This window comes from Xiphophorus couchianus, chromosome 14 (genome assembly GCF_001444195.1).
Source record: "Xiphophorus couchianus chromosome 14, X_couchianus-1.0, whole genome shotgun sequence".
Lineage (NCBI taxonomy): Eukaryota > Metazoa > Chordata > Actinopteri > Cyprinodontiformes > Poeciliidae > Xiphophorus > Xiphophorus couchianus.
Genome location: NC_040241.1, coordinates 23,315,712 through 23,336,804, shown reverse-complemented (window position 1 = coordinate 23,336,804; position 21,093 = coordinate 23,315,712). Strand labels below are relative to the sequence as shown.

General features: G+C 36.0%; 1 protein-coding gene across 1 annotated transcript; it reads left to right on the top strand.

Annotated features, from left to right (window-relative positions):
* The first annotated feature begins 15,461 nt into the window (after window positions 1-15,461).
* On the top strand, window positions 15,462-18,325 carry LOC114156960 (uncharacterized). Its single transcript, XM_028037607.1, has 6 exons — window positions 15,462-15,705; window positions 15,837-16,106; window positions 16,241-16,489; window positions 17,494-17,604; window positions 17,742-17,807; window positions 18,005-18,325. Exons 1-6 carry the CDS (start codon window positions 15,675-15,677, stop codon window positions 18,211-18,213), a joined length of 936 nt encoding a protein of 311 aa, XP_027893408.1. The 5' UTR covers window positions 15,462-15,674; the 3' UTR covers window positions 18,214-18,325.
* Window positions 18,326-21,093: the final 2,768 nt, after the last annotated feature.

Below are 21,093 nucleotides of genomic sequence, written 5' to 3'. Positions count from 1 at the left end.
TAATCTCAACTCAGACGGTTTCTTTAGTTATTGATAGAAGAGTTACTGACATTTTTTTCTTAAGTGAAAATCGACAAATACAACAAAGCAATAATAAGCGTGACACATTAAAAACGTTATCTACGTTTATGTTGCTTATAGAAATTTTTAAAATGTTTTTAGGACTTATTGTCTTTCTCTTTCAGAGTTTTGCATGTAGTATTTTCTATTTTTATGATGTTCTTGCTTCTTTTGTTGTCACACGTCGTTTTCTGATTTTCATAAGAGCAAAGCAGCGACTGCTTTTTAAATAAACTCACTGTGATGGTCTTTACTTTAACACCGCACTATTATTACACTACATGTGTTTAAAATTAGATAAACTAACAATACCTGACAATATCTTCATAGATCGATCAATAGACCTCTGCACTGAGTTCCTGTCTCTCTAACACACAAGGAATCTAAACATGAATAATAACAACAATAAAGACAAACAAAACTAAAAGTTAAAACATGGTTGAAATAAAAAGCAACGAAATAAAACCCCCCATAAAAGCCTGATCTCTGCAGAAGATCCGATTCTTTACTTTTGTGTTTGGGCCACTGTGCTGCTGCATGATGACAGATCTGTTATTCAAACTGATCAGTTATCTTAGTTTCATGTTAAACTTGCATAGTTGAAGTCAAAAGCACATAACTGGACGTCCCGGTACGTTTAGAGAGCGAATATCAACATTAATATCTCCAGCGGTTCTTGTATTCACTCTGAATCAGACTAACGATGCATTCAGACCAACCCAGGATTGGATTCCTGAATCAGACTCTAATCCGTTTGTCTAGAAAGTCCGAGTTTTTGAGGAGGTCTGAATGCAAATTTGAATTCCAAAATGGACTTAAAAACCGAACTCTGATCCGCCTAAAAACCTGGGTCTCGGTCCGGTTGAAGTGGACTCTAAAACGATAGAAAACCTGTCTGAACGCAACCTGACCAGAGACCGTTTCAAAAGCAGGAAGTTAGAAACAGTGCAGGACATTCTGGTCAATAAATTACTCTCTGCTCTGCAGGTTTATGAAGATGTTGTGTCGGTTGTCATATCAAAGGTTTGATTGCCGACACTAAGCAAGGAAAAGCAGAATATAAATGGTTTGAAGTTGTTTTACAACTTTTTATCAGCTCATTGTCCCGTTGCCATGGCGCTCTGCAGCTGCTGTAATTTTTAAACCTTTAATAAATGATAAAACCTGAACTAATTGCCTCGTTTGTTTAAACCTAATCAACAAATAGGATGGAGGAATTTGTTTAGTTCTCTCTGCATCTTGATAGAAACCAAACTGTTTATAGATTTATATAAAGGGAGCAATTTTCTCAGCTTTAATTTAAGCCATGTTTATAGAAATCAAATAAGAAATAAAGGCGCTGCCATCATTTTTGTGATTCCTGCTCATCCTGCATTTGAACAGCCTGGTTTAGTGGACAGACTCGCTCAGTAGCACGTCGCTAGCGTTAGCGGCTAACAGGCCATATCCAAACCAGTAATCAATGAAGGAATTCTACAGCCGTTAAAATCTGACACGGCTCCGTTTTTATTTAAGTTTTGTGAAGAAGAAAGTTGCGCTGGCCTTCTTCAGAGATTTTGTGTCGATTCTTTCAGTAGGAAGGAACTAAGTCTAAGTCTAAGTCTAAGTTCTTGGTGCAGCGCCCCCACTGGCGATGGGGGGAACAGGTTTTTCAGTTAGTTTTAGTCGTTTGACACAGTGCAGTGTGAATGCGAACTACAGTTCTGAAAATATAACAAATGTTGCAACTTTAGTCCCCAATCGAAGTGAGTCTACCGGACTATCCAGTCTGAATGCACCCTGAGGTCAGTCTGGAGTCTGCAGTCAAAGAATGAATCACATTGTGAGCTGAGCTAATCTAATCTAATCCCTGTCAAATATAACTACGATGTTAAACTGGCGCCATCTGGTGGCCAAACACCAAAAGATGAATCTACATACTGCCATTCATATTTGCACTCCAGGAGATGTTATTCAGTTTATTGAGTTCTTACAAACTCAAACCAACATTAAGTGAAATAAATTATGTTTATCTACCAATGCTGTTGTCATGACAACAAAAAAACTTCCAGCTTTGTGCTAATGGGCAACATGACGAGGTGTTTTATCTACTTTATCAATATCCTGCAAACAAGAGTGGCAGTTTTACTGCCTTGCATATTTTTATACAGAATGAAAAATAATTAATCGCAGAAATAAATTTTGGTTAGGTTTTCAAATTTAAAGAGTTTGACCTTGGTGTTGGGTTTTTGTCATGGTTTGTTTTTGTCATGGTTTGTTTTTGTCATGCTTGTCTCAGCCCTCAGTTTGTCTTAACAAGTTGCTGCTCATACTAAACCTGGTTAACTGGGAGTTGTTCCTCTCCACTGTTGCCACATGCTTGAACAAGAGGAAATGGAACGGTTGGATGTTTTTACGTGGATAATTTTTTAAGTTATTTTCCAAAGAATAATAAATTGTGTTGTATTGTTTGACTATATACATTATATTTGAACTGGACTGATGCAAAAAATGGAAACCTAAACTGGTGCCTTGAGATTATATTTGTGAATAATGAAAAATTAGTTAAAGGATTTCTGATACACAAGTTTTAACAGATTTGTTTTGTGGTAGTACAATGTATCTAATATCTAATTTTTATTTTAATAATGAAAATTATTATCTATTTTGTCTATTCTGTCATTTCTGTTACATCAGAGTCTGTTTTCCTGTGGATGAAATTAAAATTATACAATGTGAGGCTTTAACTTCTTAACCTCTTAAAGTTTTTCATGTTCTTTTTATTTTCTGTTATTAGAATTTATGATTCACGTGATAACTGTTGGTCTATTGAGAAGAAATGAAATATAAAACCAACCCTTATAATTTTCTATTGCATAACAATAACAAGATTTGAATGAACTTAAATGACACAAACCAGTTTTCCTGCAGCATTGAATGGAAATCAGCGGTGATGCAATGTGGGCTAATGACCACTAGATGAAGCAAAAGACTGAATCATAAGAAGCCAGAGACAGTAAATATACTGCAAACATTTAATAGGATCAATACCTCATGCTCCACCAGTAGGGGGCGACAAAATACCGGTTTCCAGTTGTCAGATATTTATTAAAGGTCCAGTTAAATGTTGCTTAAGTTCTAAATAAAGAATCTTTGGGAGTCCAGTTAACAGACTTACATACATTTAGAGAACTATGTAAAAAAATAAAATAATTCAAGCTGTGACAGACAAGTCTAGATGAAGACTGAGGTTATATACTGATAGGAAGACTGTAGACTAAACAGGTTTATAGCGTATATATTTGATGACCCAGTAATGAACTGTTCTTATTTTTGTTAACACAAATATTAAGTTCTGTTGGAGAACCAAACAGAACCTGAGTATCTGTGTGTGTTTGCATTAAAATAAAGTTCATTCTACATCAGCAGACATTAATATTTCAGTATTTCTACCTGCTGCTTTGCTGCACTGAGTAACAATCAAACAGGAAGAGGAAGTTCTGCTGCATAAGATCTGGGTTTACATGAGAGACATGTTCAGTCAGCATCAAGCATCAGTCATGGAGGTCACAGCTCTCTGCATGCAGATCTGTGAGTAAAGATATATTATTATTTACTGGACATATATCTATACTTTGAGTTTTTAATCTAAAGTTTTTTCTCATTTCTACAGTCATGAATCTGTTTGTCTTTCTGTTGATACGACCTGGTCTGAGTTACACGGATCAGAAACCCGGTGAGTTGGAAACTATTTTGTTTTATGCTTAGTGAAAAATGTTATTTATTTTTTTTAGACTTAATTCAAATTATTTTTTAAACTGAGTTCAAATAAATCCAACAGCATCTAAAATCAGGGTCAACATTATCACAAGTTAATGAAAAAATAAGTTTTCATTATTATTTTCCATGGATTTATATTAAAGTTCATCAGTTCATTTCTGTATTTTAATCGTTCCAGCTTTTCCTATTGTCTCTCCAGACAGACTTCAGTTCTTTGAGTATGAGTCTGTCTTTGTAAGCTGTGAGGAAGACAAACAAGTGAAAGCTTGGAGAGTGAGGAGGAAACTTCACAAAATGAGTTCGGCAAATTATTCTGAGGCCTGCAGCGTCCCGGCTGCATCCTGCAGCATTCAGTTCGCTTTTGAGAGACACAGTGGAGAATACTGGTGTGAAAACCAAGAAGGGGAGAAGAGCCGGGCTCTCAACATCTCTGTTACAGGTCTGAACTCAGAATGACGTCTTAAAAAGTTTTTTTTTTTAATGAACTAAAATAATGTACTTCTAGATAATAAGCAAACATTGTAAAATTCTAAGGTTTATTTACAGAACAAAATTATATCAAGATAAATCCTTTCAGAATATTTTCCTCCTGTAATTTGAATCTGTACAATTTAATAATAAACTAAATAAAATCTGATAAAACTGAAAAAATCTAAAATAAATAGGGATGTACAAGAGTCATGTTTGTTTTTTACTTTATGCAAACCAGAAATTTTAAAAGATGTGTGTTCACTTTTCATATCGACTGAAAATAAACATGTAGATTTTGAATTTGTTATAAATCCAGCAGAAATCTTGGAACAACATTTGAAACTGTTCTACCTCCCATCAGGTGGATCAGTCATCCTGGATGTTTCTGCTCAACCAGTGAAGGAAGGATCTGCTGTGACTCTTCAGTGCATTCAGAAGGATACAGAGGAACCAGTCTTTAGTGATTTCTACAAAGATGGCGTCCATATTGGAACCTACTATGAAACCGATATGACCTTCACCAAGGTCACCAAGTCAGACGAAGGACTCTATAAATGCACCATTTCCAATTCAGGAGAGTCTGCTGAAAGCTGGCTGGCTGTTGTCAATCCAACAGGAGGTACGTTTGATACCACTGAATGTTATGAGGTTAAAATAATACTGGAAATATAAGAAAATATTCTATTAATCTTTGGGATAAAAATGGATGAGATTTGGTCTAAAGGAAAAAAGTTTTCAAAGTCTAAGCTTAGTTGCAGATTTATGTTCTTTGAAGAACTTACAGCAGAAAAATACGTTTCAAAGTTTAGCCTTTTGCAAACCTGCACAGCATTTAAACTGAAATTTATTCCACTTCTGGTTTAAACATTTGGTGAAGAGGTAGAGTAGGTGCTCTGTGTACGGAGGTGTTTGATCCTGGAGTCAGCCATCTTGGATTCCTGACGCTGAAACCTTTGGCTGTCTGCATGTCTCTCACTGTTCACTGACCTGATTTCTTAAATCTTATTTTCAGGATCTAATGAAGAGATGCAGCCTTTGACTAATGTGCTGATTATAATCATCATTTTGTTGTCCGTCGTTTTCACTCTGCTGTTCTGGGTGATTGGACTGATTCTCTACAAGAAACACAAAGGTAGCGCTAGCTCGCTTCAAGATTCATAATCAGTTTCAGAATTTAAATGTTTTTTAGTGGAAACCTTTAATTTTATTTAGAAAATTATATCTGAAATTATATCTACAGACTCAAATATATGCATATTTGGTCAAAAGTCTCTCTGCAAGGTCCACAAAATCCAAGCTGTTTTTGTGGACAAAGTCTTGCATAATTTTGGCAAAATATTTGTATTTTTTCCTAACAATATTGATAAAACTCTTATTGATGAAAGTCACTAGATTTGACTGAACCGAGGTTTGGGAAAGCCATTCTAGAAGTTTAAAGTTGGTTTTGTTCTTTATCATTCTGTCCTGAGAAAACAACAAGATTAAATGTTTCAAATAGAAACTGTAGACCAGGGTTCCTCATATCAAATCTGACTTTAGAAGTGTTTTTACTTCACCTAGAGCGAGGAAGAGTTAACAAAACTTTACTCAAATAAAAGTAGCAATACATAAAAAATAACCATCTAAAAAATTACCCAAGTATAAAAGTATTTAGTAAAAAGTCTACTCAAGTTTTAACTGATTAAATATCATTTAATATTTAAAAATTACATAATCATATGGAACAAAGTATAAGGTTAGGTGGAAATCTTGGTATATCAAGGACCAAAATGATAATAATTCATACAAGTAACAAACAAAATAGGCAAAATAAATATTTTCCAAATCAGTTTCTTTTAATATAAAACTTATTGAACTTTAACAAAAACTGTAGGTGTGTTTCTGTGTCTGGTGAATTTTTAATTAAAACATTTAGTGGATAGAAAATCAAGAAATTTTACTCAAGTGAGTGTAGAGATACAACTCAAGTAAAAATAGAAAGTACAGTTTTGTAAAAATACTCCTAAAAATACATTTTTTCAAAAACGTTATTCAAATAAATGTAAGTGTGTAAATACTGAACTCTGGCTTCACCTCACCTGACTCAAGTAAACATTTCATTAAGAACTAAACTGAAGTAATTTAGTAATTTAATTGATGTGAGTTGAAGCAGAAACAGACGTAAAAGTTGCTGTCGACTTTCAAATGACCAAGAACCAAACAAACAAAATATCTGCAGTGGATTAAATTTTTTTTCTTTGTTTCATATTTGCAGCCTTGAAAAATGAAATTGTCTCAGATCCAAATGATACAACGTATGCCTTGGTTAACGAACCTTGGGGGAGGAAAGGTAGGAGTTTGTTTCTTTAGCAGATTATTGTTAAAAACAGTAGAAGTCATGTTTAGTGCTTGGATATTTTCTTCACCAGGTGACTCTGCGAATAAGCCGGATGATGTCACGTACGCCGCCGTTGAGATAAAGAAGAAAGGTATTATTACCATGACGACTTATTTATCCTCTGTGGTGCAGAACCGTGACATTCGCTCAGTTTTACACACCAACTCAGAACTATTTTCAGACAGACAGACGTATCTATCGCACTGGGAGCAATTTTATCTGGTCAGTTAAGAAACACGTAGAAAAACCACCGGGTGCAGCGAGGGGCCCCTCAGTTTGCTCGTTTAGACAACAATAGAAATCACACGGAAATGAAATAGAAGCTGATTTCACTGCATCTAATTCTGCATCCACACCTTCACAAATACCTGTCATGAAAACACACTAACAGCTTTAATGGAGTCAGAAATAACTGGTGCACAAAGCTGCAAAATATTTAAACTTAAGCCAACTGTGGTTTTCAAATGAATGTTCTTCTTTTTCCGTCCATCAGGGTCAAAGGTTTCCGGAGCGACCGCTGCCCAGCAGGAGCCAGTCTATTCTTTAATCGCCCTGAAGAGAGGAGAGTTAAATTAGTCACGTTACATCAGCTCAGTCTGTTTCCGTCCCTTTAAACAATGCTAGAATGATCCAGTCACTAACATTTTTGTCTGAGGTTGAAATTGACAAAGTGATGCTAAATATGACACACTGAAAACTTTAACGGTTTGTTTATTGTTCTAGACCTTGAAAAATGAAATGTGGAGTTTGTTTCATCTGTTCATGTGTAATTATCAGGCTTGTGGTATTGTCTATTTTTGATTCTGTTGTTCTCTTTATGTCGTCACTCATCTGTTTGTTCTTTCATAAGAGCAAAGCAGTGATGGTCTGTGCATTAATACAGCTCAGCGATTCTTAGCTCACATGTCTCTAAAGTGGGATTTACTCACAGTCCTTCACCTTTAAGGATCCATCATTGAACCACTGCAGGTTCCTCTCTAGACTTACTTGTGAAGGACTTTTAGGTGAGTTTTAAAAGACCAGAATTTGACTTTGGGTTCAAGGCTGTAAATTGACAGCATGATACCAGATCCTCCGATCAATGTGTTTACATCAGAGTTTATACAATGACTTGGCAAAAAAAGACCAAAGCAACTGGTGTCTTTATGTCATGATTTGACCTGTCAGATAGATATATATTGTCAGTAAATGTGCTCTGTATGCTCTGTATTTCTCTCCTCCTTCGCCATGTGCTTGCTGGTAGGAGTGGCTGCTGTCACACAGTTTAATGCAATTTGTGGTTCATTAAAATAAATGACTTGTTCTAATTGACACAAAAATTCAATTTCATTTTGTTGGGTTGTATTATATAGAATTAATTACATTTTCTGTTTGAAATTTAAATTACTTTGAGATGATATTTGTTGTGATTTGGCAACAGTAAAATTCACTTTTAGTGAAATTATTTCTTTTTGATTAGTAAAACTTGTCACTGACATTTTTAATGTCAGAAAGTCATATGCTGCTGAAACTCGCAATATTTTATCATATATTATCCTAAATGTCCGTCTTTGTTATAACATCCAAAAACTTAATGCAACTCCATTTTTTGGGTACCTATATCTTTTTATATTAATGGCTGTGGAAACAACTGATTTTTCCTGTGAATTAAATCAAAGAGATGAATTATGAGTTTTTATTGCTTTGATTGTTTTTATTTTGCATTTAATGTTGATGCTATACTGTTATAATTTAAAGAAAAAAAATCATATTGAATATAAATCAAAGTGAAACGCTAGTGCAGACGGCTGAAAACTGGACAAAGTGACTTCACTCCCACTAACATCTCATAATGTCTTTACTGCAGTTAAACTGAGACAGATCAGTCAGTTTGTCATGAGCTCCACATTAGCGGCATGTGGCCCCAGAGCCGGCCCCAGGCATAAGCAAACTGAGCAGCCGCTTAGGGCCCCAGGGCCACTAAGGGGCCCCCTCAGAGGAGCTGTTTTATTTATTTATTTTTTGTAATAATTTCTATGTCATTATAATTTAAAAAACACACAATTTCAATATGAAGGGATTTGTTTTTACATTAACATATATTTGATAATGTATGTAGAAATCATTATATTATGGATAAAAATAAAAAAATAAATTGCTCCTAGGGCCCTCTGGTGGCCGCGGTAGGTACCGCACGCTTCGCCGGTAACGAGCTGCTGGCAGAGCATCCAACCATCCAAAACTCCGGTCAGAAGTTAAGTCAGCAAAACAATGTCTCAAAAAAAGGACTGATCCTTCAGAGAGGAAGAAAAGAAAAAAGTCAAGATAAAGATTTGTTTTAATGTGTCTTGGTAATATAATGTAAAAGATTTGTAAAGCTGCTCCTCTTGTACTACAACACACACTTTCCGCTCACTCTCACAAACATATATATATATATATATATACTGTATATATAGTACAGACCAAAAGTTTGGACACACCTTCTAATTCAATGGGTTTTCTTTATTTTCATGACTATTTATAAGGCAATAAATCCCACTTATTAACCTGACAGGGCAGGTTGACCTATGAAGTGAAAACCATTTCAGGTGACGACCTCTTGAAGCTCATCAAGAAAATGCAGAGTGTGTGCAAAGCAGTAATCACAGCAAAATGTTGCTACTTTGAAGAAACTAGAATATAAGGGCTATTTTCAGTTGTTTTACACTTTTTTGTTTAGTGCATATTTCCACATGTGTTATTCATAGTTTTGATGCCTTCAGTGTGAATCTACAATGTCAATAGTCATGAAAATAAAGGAAACTCACTGAATTAAAAGGTGTGTCCAAACTTTTGGTCTGTACTGTATATATATATCTATATATATAGTTTCATCTAAGCAGAAGACTTGCAGGTGTGAATTTCTTTCTTCAAAAGTGTGCAGTTTTAGTTAAGCCAGACATAAAACTTGGGGCCACCCAAGTTTATTATCAAGTCACCAAATGTGTGCAGTGTACAAACCAATATTTACTTTTCTTGTGGTTTATTAAAAAAGTTGTTTTTTCAACCTGTGTTTTCCCAGATCTTGACCTCAAGACTCGGCTCATCATCAGCGCAGCTTCACTGGGAGTCGCAGTTAATCCTCCTTCTCATTCGCTGTGCAGGTTTGATAGAAACACAACTTGGATAACAAGCAAATTGTTGAGTTTTAAAATGTAAAATCCTTATGTAATAAAATATGTCAGTTACTTCAAGATGCATCATATCATATGATTACCAGTAAAATTGATCTTGTTCATTCATATATTTCCAGCGTTTTAATGAACATTCTTAAAGTTAATAAGAATTAACTGAGAAGTACTTCAAAATGTTATTATCATGATTAAATCATTGCTTTGTTGTTTGTGGTTTTTTGATGCTCTTATTCTTCTCTTGCCTTTGGTCCCTGCAGCTGCAGGAAATCCTCTCCCGCCGTCCCTAAAGCCACTTCAAATTTAAACAATAAATCCTAATGTCATGTGATATGTGCTCAGGTTCTCTATTGAATTTTTACATGTAAATGTACAATAAGTTGTATTTGTTTTCCTCTGGTAAAAAGGCAAAACTGTCTGCATTTATTTTGCTCATTATTTTACAAAATATAATGTCTAAGTTTGGCTTGGCTGGAACTACTGTATGTGTGTGGCTGATTTATGAAAACATAAACAGAAAACTAAATAAACTTTTATCACTTTTTGGAGTCAAAGTTGGAAAGAATGTTCCAATTTTACAAGTAGAGCTTTGCTGTCACTGAGGTAAATATATTTTTGAATGCAATCATGTTATATTTATGTTGTACAAACAAAAATATATTGTACAAGCATGATAATTATATTGCATAACCTTTGTTAATGGCTATTTTATATTTTAATCAATGAAATTGCGCTGATTTATGATTTTAGCAGAGCAGAAAAGAGAAGAAAAACAGAGAAAAAGAAAGAATTGCAATGAGAAATTTAGCAAACTAAAAAAAAGATTGTGGGCCGGGTTGAACCTTTTCTGTCTCTCTATCTCTGAACTACCAAACCTTGATAGAAACTGAAAGGGAAAGATACGCCGGTTGGTTAAAACCTGACAAAAGAACAAAAAGAAAGCAGCCTTCAATCCTTTCACTGCATTTGATCTGACAGCAATGGAAACTTCAGTGAGAATCTATGTTGCACTTTTTGCTCTTGCAGCCTCAACAGGTAAGTCTTTCACGATTCTAAAACAGCTGAGTTTAAAGATAATAGTTTAACTTTCACTTATGCCAATATGATGAAACCTCTGACCCAGAATAGAACCCAGCTGTTAACAACCACTGACTAAAACGGCATTGTAGGATTAGTTTCCAGATAATATGGCTAGAGGACGGCACCATGATTACATTTCAGAGTAAAAAAAGTTTTAGAGACTTTTAACAACAATAATTGTAGCAAAAACAGAGCAGTCCATGACACATTTAAGGTGGCAAAACTAAAACAGAGAAAATGAGGGAAGCCACACAACGAGTTTTCTTGCGCAAGAGGCACAGTTCCTGCCGGGGCCCAGACTTTATCTTTATAGCCATCTTACTCCAGAATGTGTCTGGCCCCCAGGCACTGCAGGTCAGGACATGTCCTGTCCGGATCACTACAAGACAATTTACAAGAAACAGAAACATAAAATACAGCTGTTTTATTTCAAACCTCAGACTGAAGAACTTTTGGCCTCCAAGTCACTTAAACTAGCTCTTTTAAATACCAGATCTCTCTGTGCTAAAGCTCTATTAATTAATTATTTCATCACTGAGCGTAATATTGATGTTGTGTTTCTGACAGAAACATGGTTGAATGATAATAATGAATCGATCGTACTAATTGAATCTGCGCCTCCTAACTACAATTTCTTCAGTGAGAATAGAAAACACAAAAAAGGAGGAGGCGTGGCTTCAATATTTAAAAATACCATAAATTGTAGTAAAATCTCTTTGGGTCACTTCACCTCTTTTGAGTATCTTGGAATTGAGGTTAAAGGCCACAAACAAACTTTGACAGTAACTTTATACAAAACTCCAACTTTTGTGGAAAATTTCTTTACTGACTTGAATGAACTTCTATCTCTTATATGTATTGATTATGATTGTTTAATAATTGTCGGTGATTTCAACATTCATGTTGACGACCCCCAAGACAGAGGGGCAAAAAAGCTCGCTAATATTTTAGAGACTTTTGGTCTAACACAACATGTCAAACAAGCAACACACACTCAAGGACACACACTGGACCTGGTTATCAGTAAGGGTGTGAATATTTCCAATGTCTCTGTAACTGCGCATTCAATTCATGCGTTCATCTTCAGTCGTATTGATTATTGCAACAGCGTCTTCACAGGTCTGTCCAACAAATCAATCAAACAGCTGCAGCTGATCCAGAATGCTGCTGCTGGCGTTCTGACTAAAACCAGGAAGATAGAGCACATAACACCAGTTTTAAAGTCCCTCCACTGGCTCCCTGTAGCTCAGAGAATAGACTTTAAAATACTGTTGTTAGTTTATAAATCACTGAACGGCTTAGCACCACAATACATTAAAGATCTGCTGCTGTTATATCAACCTTCCAGAACCTCTCAGGTTCTGGTTCTGGTTCTGCTCTGCATCCCCAGAACCAGAACCAAACGAGGAGAAGCAGCTTTCAGCATCTATGCACCACAAATTTGGAACAAACTTCCAGAAAACTGTAAAACAGCTGAAACACTAACTTCTTTTAAATCTTGACTAAAAACCCACCTGTTTAGAATTGTATTTGAAATGTAATCAATTACAAATTTATTGATGGAACTTGACTTAATGCTGTGTTTTGATTGTGTTTCTGTGTTTGTAATGATGTAAAGCACTTTGAAATGCCTTGCTGCTGAAATGTGCTGTACAAATAACATTTGATCTGATTTTGATTTGTTTCCTGTCTGGATCCCAGAACCCAGAACTCTGGTTTCTGCTTCTGCACATCCTGTCTGCGTTTCCCATCAACTATCAGAGATAACATTAATTTCTGTTATTCTGAGGACAATTACCAAACTATTTTTTCAAAAGAAACGTTTCCATACTTACAGCTTCCTTTTCTTCATTGATAACACAATCTGATGCATATGCTAAGCTAAAGTCTGACTTTGTGTATAAAAATATTTTTTTTCTGCTCCAGTTCAATCTGCACCAGCTCAAGAATATTTCAGCCAACATCATAAAGATACACAAGGACAAGAAAATGAAAAGCAGACATACGCCATGTTGACGTCTCATAACACCTCAACAGGTAAAGCTCAGGTTTTGTTGTTTGTTCAAGATGACCTTATAATAATCACACCACACATCTGATAAAACGGGTTCATACAAATGTCTTCTATGGCATTTGAACCTCTCATCACAATGCAAAGCTGCTTTCGTTGTATCTGTGCTTAGAAATTTTGAAGAAACAAAAAGTGTGGCCTTGTGTTAAAAAATAATTTGACAGTCTACTGGGTTTGATTTCCTCTACAAAACAGAAGAAATGCAGTTCATTAAGAGATAAATACAGTTCATTTATGAAGACATTGAAATAAGGTTCCTACTGAATAATCAATCTGAAACATTCTCCTATAAATCTCTGAGCAGTCATTCTTCATATTAATTTGAACATTTTAATGTCTCGTGTAACAACATGTGTTCTGTGCTACTCTTCAGCTGATTGTATAACAAGTTCAGTTTTATGATTGTGCGAATTTTTCCTCTTTCTCTCAGGATTAAACATTTCGACTGGGCAACTGATCGGCATCAATGTCGGCGTCATCGTTGTTTTTCTCATATTCACCGTTCCTTGTGCTGTTATGGCAGGTATGTTTGAACAGAAAAAAAGTTTTACTGGTAAAATATTGACTAAATTCAATACAGAAAAAAGGGACAACATAGCAAGTTAATACTTCATTTATGCTAAACCTAATTTATAGATCAGAATAAATTTATACTTTCATTTGGTCCAGTCTTTTAGAAAGGAAAGTTTAGAAAAGATGGATGTTTTTGAAAGAACATTATTTTGTTGATAATGCATGTTTATTTATTTTTCAGGTCTCAGTCGTTCATTGGCAGCATTTTGTGATTGTTATTGTAACTGTTGCCAGTTATGCTTTCATATTGTCCTTGCTATAGCTGAGTGCGCTGGCGCTGCATCGTGACTCGGCGCCTTGAGTTTCTCTGGGCTTCAGCAGCTCAGCATCTCCAGGGAGAAACTCTGCTGCACTCAGCCAGACTCATTTAAAACCTGTGGAGTATTTTAATGCACATGGCTTGTGTCACAGCATTATGGGATGCCCACATTGTTTTGTTTAAAGTGTTTTCAGCTTTTACATTCATTTCATAGTTAAACAGAGACGGTACTGGATGATAAAGCTCCTGGTCTATCCTGGTCTGGTCTAATCTATTTAGTTGAAACAATTATGTTGAATATCATTTAGTGGTCAAATAAATGTATGATATAAAATATCATACTTATGAAAGAGTAGGATGCTTGCTTTGTTGTAAATATTTGTTGGTCATCTTGTAATTGTTCATAAATAAAGTGTATTTCTTCACTAATTTGGTTAATATTTTCTCAGGATTTGTTTTTTTCTGTGTTGATTTGAGTTTTCTGTGTGTTTAATTTTGGGTTTCTGTGTCTTGAGTCTCTGTGTTGTCCTGTCTCCCCCTTGATTGTTCCCAGGTGTGTCTCGTTCTGTGATTACCCTCTGTGTATTTAATGTCACCTGTGTCTCTGTGTCGGGTCCTTGTCGTACCCGTCTGTCAGTTCTGTCATGTTGCATCTGACGTCACCAGTTGCTACCAGTTTTGAGCCTTAGTTTTTGCTCATCTGTGCTGCCTGGACTTTTGGATTATTTGTGCCTTTTTCTCCATTAAATCATCTTCATTTCACCTCCACCTGGGTCCTCTGCGTTTTCCTCACCACCTCTACAACCGCACTTCATGATGTATTTATTGTCATTTATACTACCATGTATACATTCCTATTGAAAACATAATTTTAATACCAACCTATTTATCTCAATAAATTATGTGCAGTTGTAAATTGCAGCTGGAATTCATTTGAAAAAATAAAATATGGAACAAGCCTCAAAATTCATATTTAATTGCAATAAACCTTTTCTACAACATGTTTCCATATTCAGGATGGCTGTAATATATCAGCTCCTCCAGTCAAATTGACCTTATTTTCAAAATAAAGTTTGTAAAAGGTGATTGGTTGTGCTCTGTGTCACCTGACACTCGGATGCAGAAGCAAGCAGAAAATTGTGTTGATTTTTTTTATAATAAATACAACTCTAAACAAACAATTCTAATCATTTGGTTGTTTGCAGTCCATCCAGGAGATACTGTACATACAAGTCGTCCATATTTGGAAACATGAACAACAACGCAAAAAACCCAACTCAGTCAGAATTGAGCCTGCAGAGGGATGTAGCCTTGGTGAAACGCTTGACATGACAACATCTCTGTACCACATTCAATGGTCACATCATGATGTGGGAAAATTGCAATAAGGTTGTAATTTTTGTATTGCTATTTGTTTATTCTAAGTCTTGGATAAGGCTTTGGATAAGGGATCCAAAGCTTGTTTCCCATGCTTTGGATCGTTTATCCTTTTTGTATAAAACTCTGCCTGGCAGAGCTTTCCGTTCAGACTTGCTTCATTACTGATTGTCCTATGAGCTCTCTGAGTTGTGCACAATTCATGAATAAACCTGATTGAGTGATTTTACCTGAACAGTGCTTGGAAATAGTTTTTTTCCACGACACATCACATAAAACAGACTTCAGAGTTTCCACATGGTTCTGTTGAGTGGCTAAACGTCCATCAAAGCAGGTTGACTTAATTAATGTTTTACTTGTAGACTGAGTGTATTTAACAAAGTAATGTGAGATCTGGGGCTGCATTTGTACATAAACACTGAAACAGGAAGTTGTGGCTGCAGTGACAACATTGGTGCAGTCGGTACTCAGACCACCGATCAGTCACTGTGCAGTATGGAGGTCACAACACTCTGCGCTATTTTTGGTAAGTTAAACAATTTTGTGAAAATGATCTTAATTTGTGGCGTATAAAAGTAAATTCTAGTTGCATATTAGTTGGTGAAGGAATTTCTTCAGTGTTTCTCCAACACATTTACAGGCTGCTTCCTTCTGCAGTTTCTTTTCAGGTCCTTCCGAACAGATCGCAGTTCTTCCAGTATGAATCTGTCGCCTTCAGCCTGAACTGTGACCAGCAGGAAGACGCTGCTGCATGGAGAATAAAAAGGAACACATCCAAACAAATCAATTCACTTTGTCCTTCATATTCAACTGGAACGACTGGATCTTCATGCTTTCTAAGTGAGCTTTATGAAATGGACTCTGGAGTGTACTGGTGTGAATCTGAGGCTGGGAAGATCAGCAACACCATCAACATCACTGTTACTGGTAAAATATTAACTAAACACAGTTTATTCTCTTATTGTTGATAAATATTTGGATCAGTTTGGGAGAAGAAATGTTTCACCTTCTCAGATTTTTGTAGAGGAATCAGCAAATAAGAGAGATATTTTTTTATTCAGACGGTGAGTTGATCCTGGAGATCTCAGCTCTTCCAGTGATGGAAGGAGACGATGTGGTTCTGCGATGTAGAACGAGGAGAACACTATCTGGAAATATTTCATCTACGTTTTATAAAGACGATCTTTTCATTGGGAACAGTGTGAGAGGAAACATAACTCTACAGAGGGTTTCTAAATCCGACGAAGGACTCTACAAGTGCCACATATCTGGAGTTGGAGAATCACCAGACAGTTTTCTGACTGTCAGAGGTTAGTGGATTCAAAACATCATATTGAGTTGTGGAATGGAAATAATCTAGATTTAAAAAAAACATGACGGACGACATTTACTCTGCATGTCACTGAGTGAAAACAAAAATTTGAAGGTACAAGTCTGTGTTAAATTGGGCTTTTTGGAGAGGAGATATTAATTCTGCAACTAAATTCTCTGTTATTAACCAGACCAACATTTTTTCTTAAAAAGAAAATATTGAGGATAGCCCAAAGAATTTTATACCCAACCAGGAAGAAACATTGTGTGTAGCAACAAAGGGTAGATATGAGCTTTCTACCTTTAAACTGATTATAGATAATGAATGATTCTTCCATTATGACCAAAACTCAAGATGCTTCAGCAAGTCAACATAGGAGACGTTAATGTTCCTTATCCAGATCTTACCAGTGCAGGGAGTTGAAGTCTTCATCTCCTGATCAGCACCTCCAGAAATTTAAAACATTTAAGTTTCTGTATGTAAAATTGCTCCACTTTGGTCCAGATTGGTTTTGTATCATCATCTTAGGCATTTCAACAGAGGGTTGTTGTATCTCAGTTTATTGTTGCTGTATAATGAGTAACACATAATGATGGTCAATAAACAGTGGCAGGCAGCTTAAGGTAAGTTGATTGGCCATGCTTCAAATTGCCTGGTTATTGTTGTCATAAATTTCACAAGCTGTAAGTAAATTGCTCATTTAAACCACCTGGAAAGAATAATATGATTCCAGATGAGTCTAGAAACTGGTTGGCCTCAGTATGGGAGGGCATCATAAATTGGTTGGTAAATAACTTAAATGCTTCATTTTATTGTTTTATGAATGAGATTCTCTCCTAACAAGCTCATATACTTGATTTGGGATTGCATTTGAAGCTGAACTTTATAGATTTATCATGTTATTTCTGACTGAAAGTGTCGACTGTTGTCTCTGAGGAATGAAACTGCAGCCAGTCTTTGCTGTGCTGCTTCATCTCTAACTTGTGGTTTTCTGCTCTTTAGCAGGATTTCCTGAATCGCCGCCTTTACATGGAAACATTGTACTTCCTGTGATGGTTACTGGAGTTTCATTTTTTCTAGTGACGTTGTTCTGCCTGTGGAAAAACCATCCAGGTTGGACATTACTTACTTTTACTTTGTGAAACATGAATACTATCAATGTTAGGCTGGACACAACGTCATTAAATTACACATTAAATTTCAAGCTGTAACTAAATATGGTTAAAAATCAAATTTGTTCTGTTATACAGACAATTATGACTCTTCCATCGTGTTGTATACTGGAGCAATCAACAGACAAACACAAAGAGCAAAAGGTAAACCTGAACACAGAACAGTGCTTTTGTTTTTGTTCCAACTGGATGCTTTTCAGTTGAATATTTGTATTCAAAATCCAAATAGTTTTAAGAAAATAAGATGTTTTTGAGTTTTAAGTCACTTTTAAGATTGAGAGAAAAAAAAGCTAAATTTACACGAGAAAACTAAACAAAAATGTTGAAAATGAGTATTTTAGTTTCAGATGCTGTCGAGAGGGGGCGCTGCTCTGCGTTGTCCACTGTGGTGGTGTACAGGCCGGCCCTCAGACCGGCCCTCGGACCGGCCCTCGGACCGGCAAGAGTTCGGACTTATAAAGCCTACAGAGAGTACAGGAACAAACAACTAATATTTTCATTGCTACATAATAAAAGTGTAACCCACTCACCTGCCAACGACTATAATTAATACAAAAGTTTAAAGATATAAGTAGTTTGTTTCAAGTTTGAACACTTTTGATGGTATAACTACGATGTTCTTGTTCAAAGTTCTGCATGATTTACTGACTATAAGTTTATTTATATGTATTGTTTATACAAGAAACTGACAACTGAATCATTGTTCAATCAATAACATCCTTCACCTAGAGATCAATATTTTTGTTGAAAAATTGTAAATATATGTTTTTATTGTGAAATTGAGTTTTTTTTTAACTTTAGCAGAAAATGTTCTGGGTTCATGTACTAAATCACACCACTATATCAATATAAATATGAATACAACCCACTATGGTCATAATCTTTTATCTAGTCCTTTGTGCTGCTTGGCTGACCTGAAAGTTTCCTAATTATTGACATTAATTATCGTTAATGTCCGGATTCCTGCAGCAATAGTTGGGAAATATGGACGTCTATTGAAAGACCATAATTGAAAAGTCACGTTATCTTCTTTGCAGTGAGACGGAACAAAATGTGATATTTAGCTTTTTTCATGATTGTGTCAGTTTATCAGAAGCCAGTGGTCACCATGTTGTTTCTCACCTGTGGTTGTCCTGACCTGAAACAGGACGCTGAGTCAGCAGTCTGTTCCTGGAAACACTGGGCTTCCTGTAGTCATCATGAATGGTTCATTTTTCTTAGTGACGCTGTTGAGAAACCACCAAGGCCATGACATTATACTGCAAACACAGCCGTCAATTACCTATTTATTTCCCAATTAATCAATTTTAATTGTATATGTAAAGCCAACATATACTTTGTGCTGCAGATAAATGTGAATCCTCAGTTGCTTCGTACATTAAGAACAGCAACAAAAGTGAAGTGACTTTTCTTTTGTTCATCAACATCAGTGTGGAAAATACCACAAGTTGTCTGGACTTCTCCTTGTAGGCTGGTCTGGACTGTGATTGGCTGGTCTGCCTGTCAATCATGGTCGACGATGACCTATCAGAGCCTTAATGTGTTGGCAGAACAGATGTTTTTTGTAGTAGCTTGCAGTAGTTCAATAGTTTAGCAACTGTAGTTATAGGTGTGATATTTGCTGATCATTTTTGTTTCGTTGCATCAAGAATTGTAAGTTGAGCGACGATAAAAGACGCCACATCTTTGAACGGATGCCTGCAGTTGTTTCTGATGCAAATCACCACGCCCTTTAGTTCAGTCGGACTGTTTCTGTGGTTGCTCAGACCAACAGGATGTTCTGTAGAATCGTCTTTCATTTTGAGGTTGGATGAAACAAACAGTTTGATGTTCTGCACTGGTAAACAGTAAATGCAGCAAACTCACCGTGTTTGTGAAGATTTAGGAAACTTAACTGGTTTGAATAAAGAACAGGGATTTCTTTGTTTCAATTGAAAACTTTTCATCAAAGAGGTCAAAGGTCACATGTGGGGTACCCCAAGGTTCAATCCTAGGACCCCTTTTATTCAATATTTATATGCTCCCACTAGCTCAGGTTATAACAGGAAATAATATTAGCTACCATAACTATGCAGATGACACACAGCTCTACATTACGATGTCACCAGGTGACCTTTGACCCCGTCCAATCACTGAACAGATGCTTAGAGCAGATAAATGTGTGGATGTGCCAAAACTTTCTCCAGTTGAACAGAAACAAAACTGAAGTTATTATTTTTGGACCTAAAGAGGAACGATCTAGAGTTATAGATCTAGAGTTATAGATCTATAGTCATAGATCTGGAGTTATAGATCTAGAGTCAATGCACAGCTTCAGTTATTACAACTGAAAACCATCGATCAGCCCGAAACCTGGGAGTAGTGATGGACTCTGACCTGAACCTCCAGAGCCACATAAAGACAGTTACAAAGTCGGCCTTCTATCACCTGAAGAACATTTCCAGGATTAAAGGAATAATGTCTCAGCCAGATCTAGAGAAACTCATCCATGCCTTCATCTTCAGTCGTATTGATTATTGTAACAGCGTCTTCACAGGTCTGTCCAACAAATCAATCAAACAGCTGCAGCTGATCCAGAATGCTGCTGCTGGCGTTCTGACTAAAACCAGGAAGATAGAGCACATAACACCAGTTTAAAGTCCCTCCACTGGCTCCCTGTAGCTCAAAGAATAGACTTTAAAATACTGTTGTTAGTTTATAAATCACTGAACAGCTTAGCACCACAATACATTAAAGATCTGCTGTTGTTGTATCAACCTTCCAGACCTCTCAGGTTCTGGTTCTGGTTCTGCTCTGCATCCCCAGAACCAGAACCAAACGAGGAGAAGCAGCTTTCAGCATCTATGCACCACAAATTTGGAACAAACTTCCAGAAAACTGTAAAACAGCTGAAACACTGACTTCTTTTAAATCTCGACTAAAAACCCACCTGTTTAGAATTGAATTTGAAATGTAATCAATTACTAATTTATTGATGGAACTTGACTTAATGCTTTGTTTTGATTATTGATTCTATGTTGCTTTGTGTTTCTGTGTTTGTAATGATGTAAAGCTCTTTGAAATGTCTTGCTGCTGAAATGTGCTATACAAATAAAATTTGATTGATTGATTGATTGATTGATTGATTGATTGATTGATTGATTGATTGATTGATTGATTGATTGATAGGACCAGAGCCGCTCATGAATAGTAAAAATCCAAGAACATTCCAGCTCCACTCTTAAACATGAATAACTATCTATTAGTTCACACAACAAATTTACCGTAATACTTGTAAATAAGTGCAGTGGAAACCATCTTTGCACTCCTGTGGAAGGCAGGATCTTTATTTCTGCTTTTGCAGGTTCAGCCAGTCATTATCTTGGACTGGTTTCTTTACTATACTTGTTAAACTCTGCATTGCATTGATTTAAATGTTCACACTGTCAGA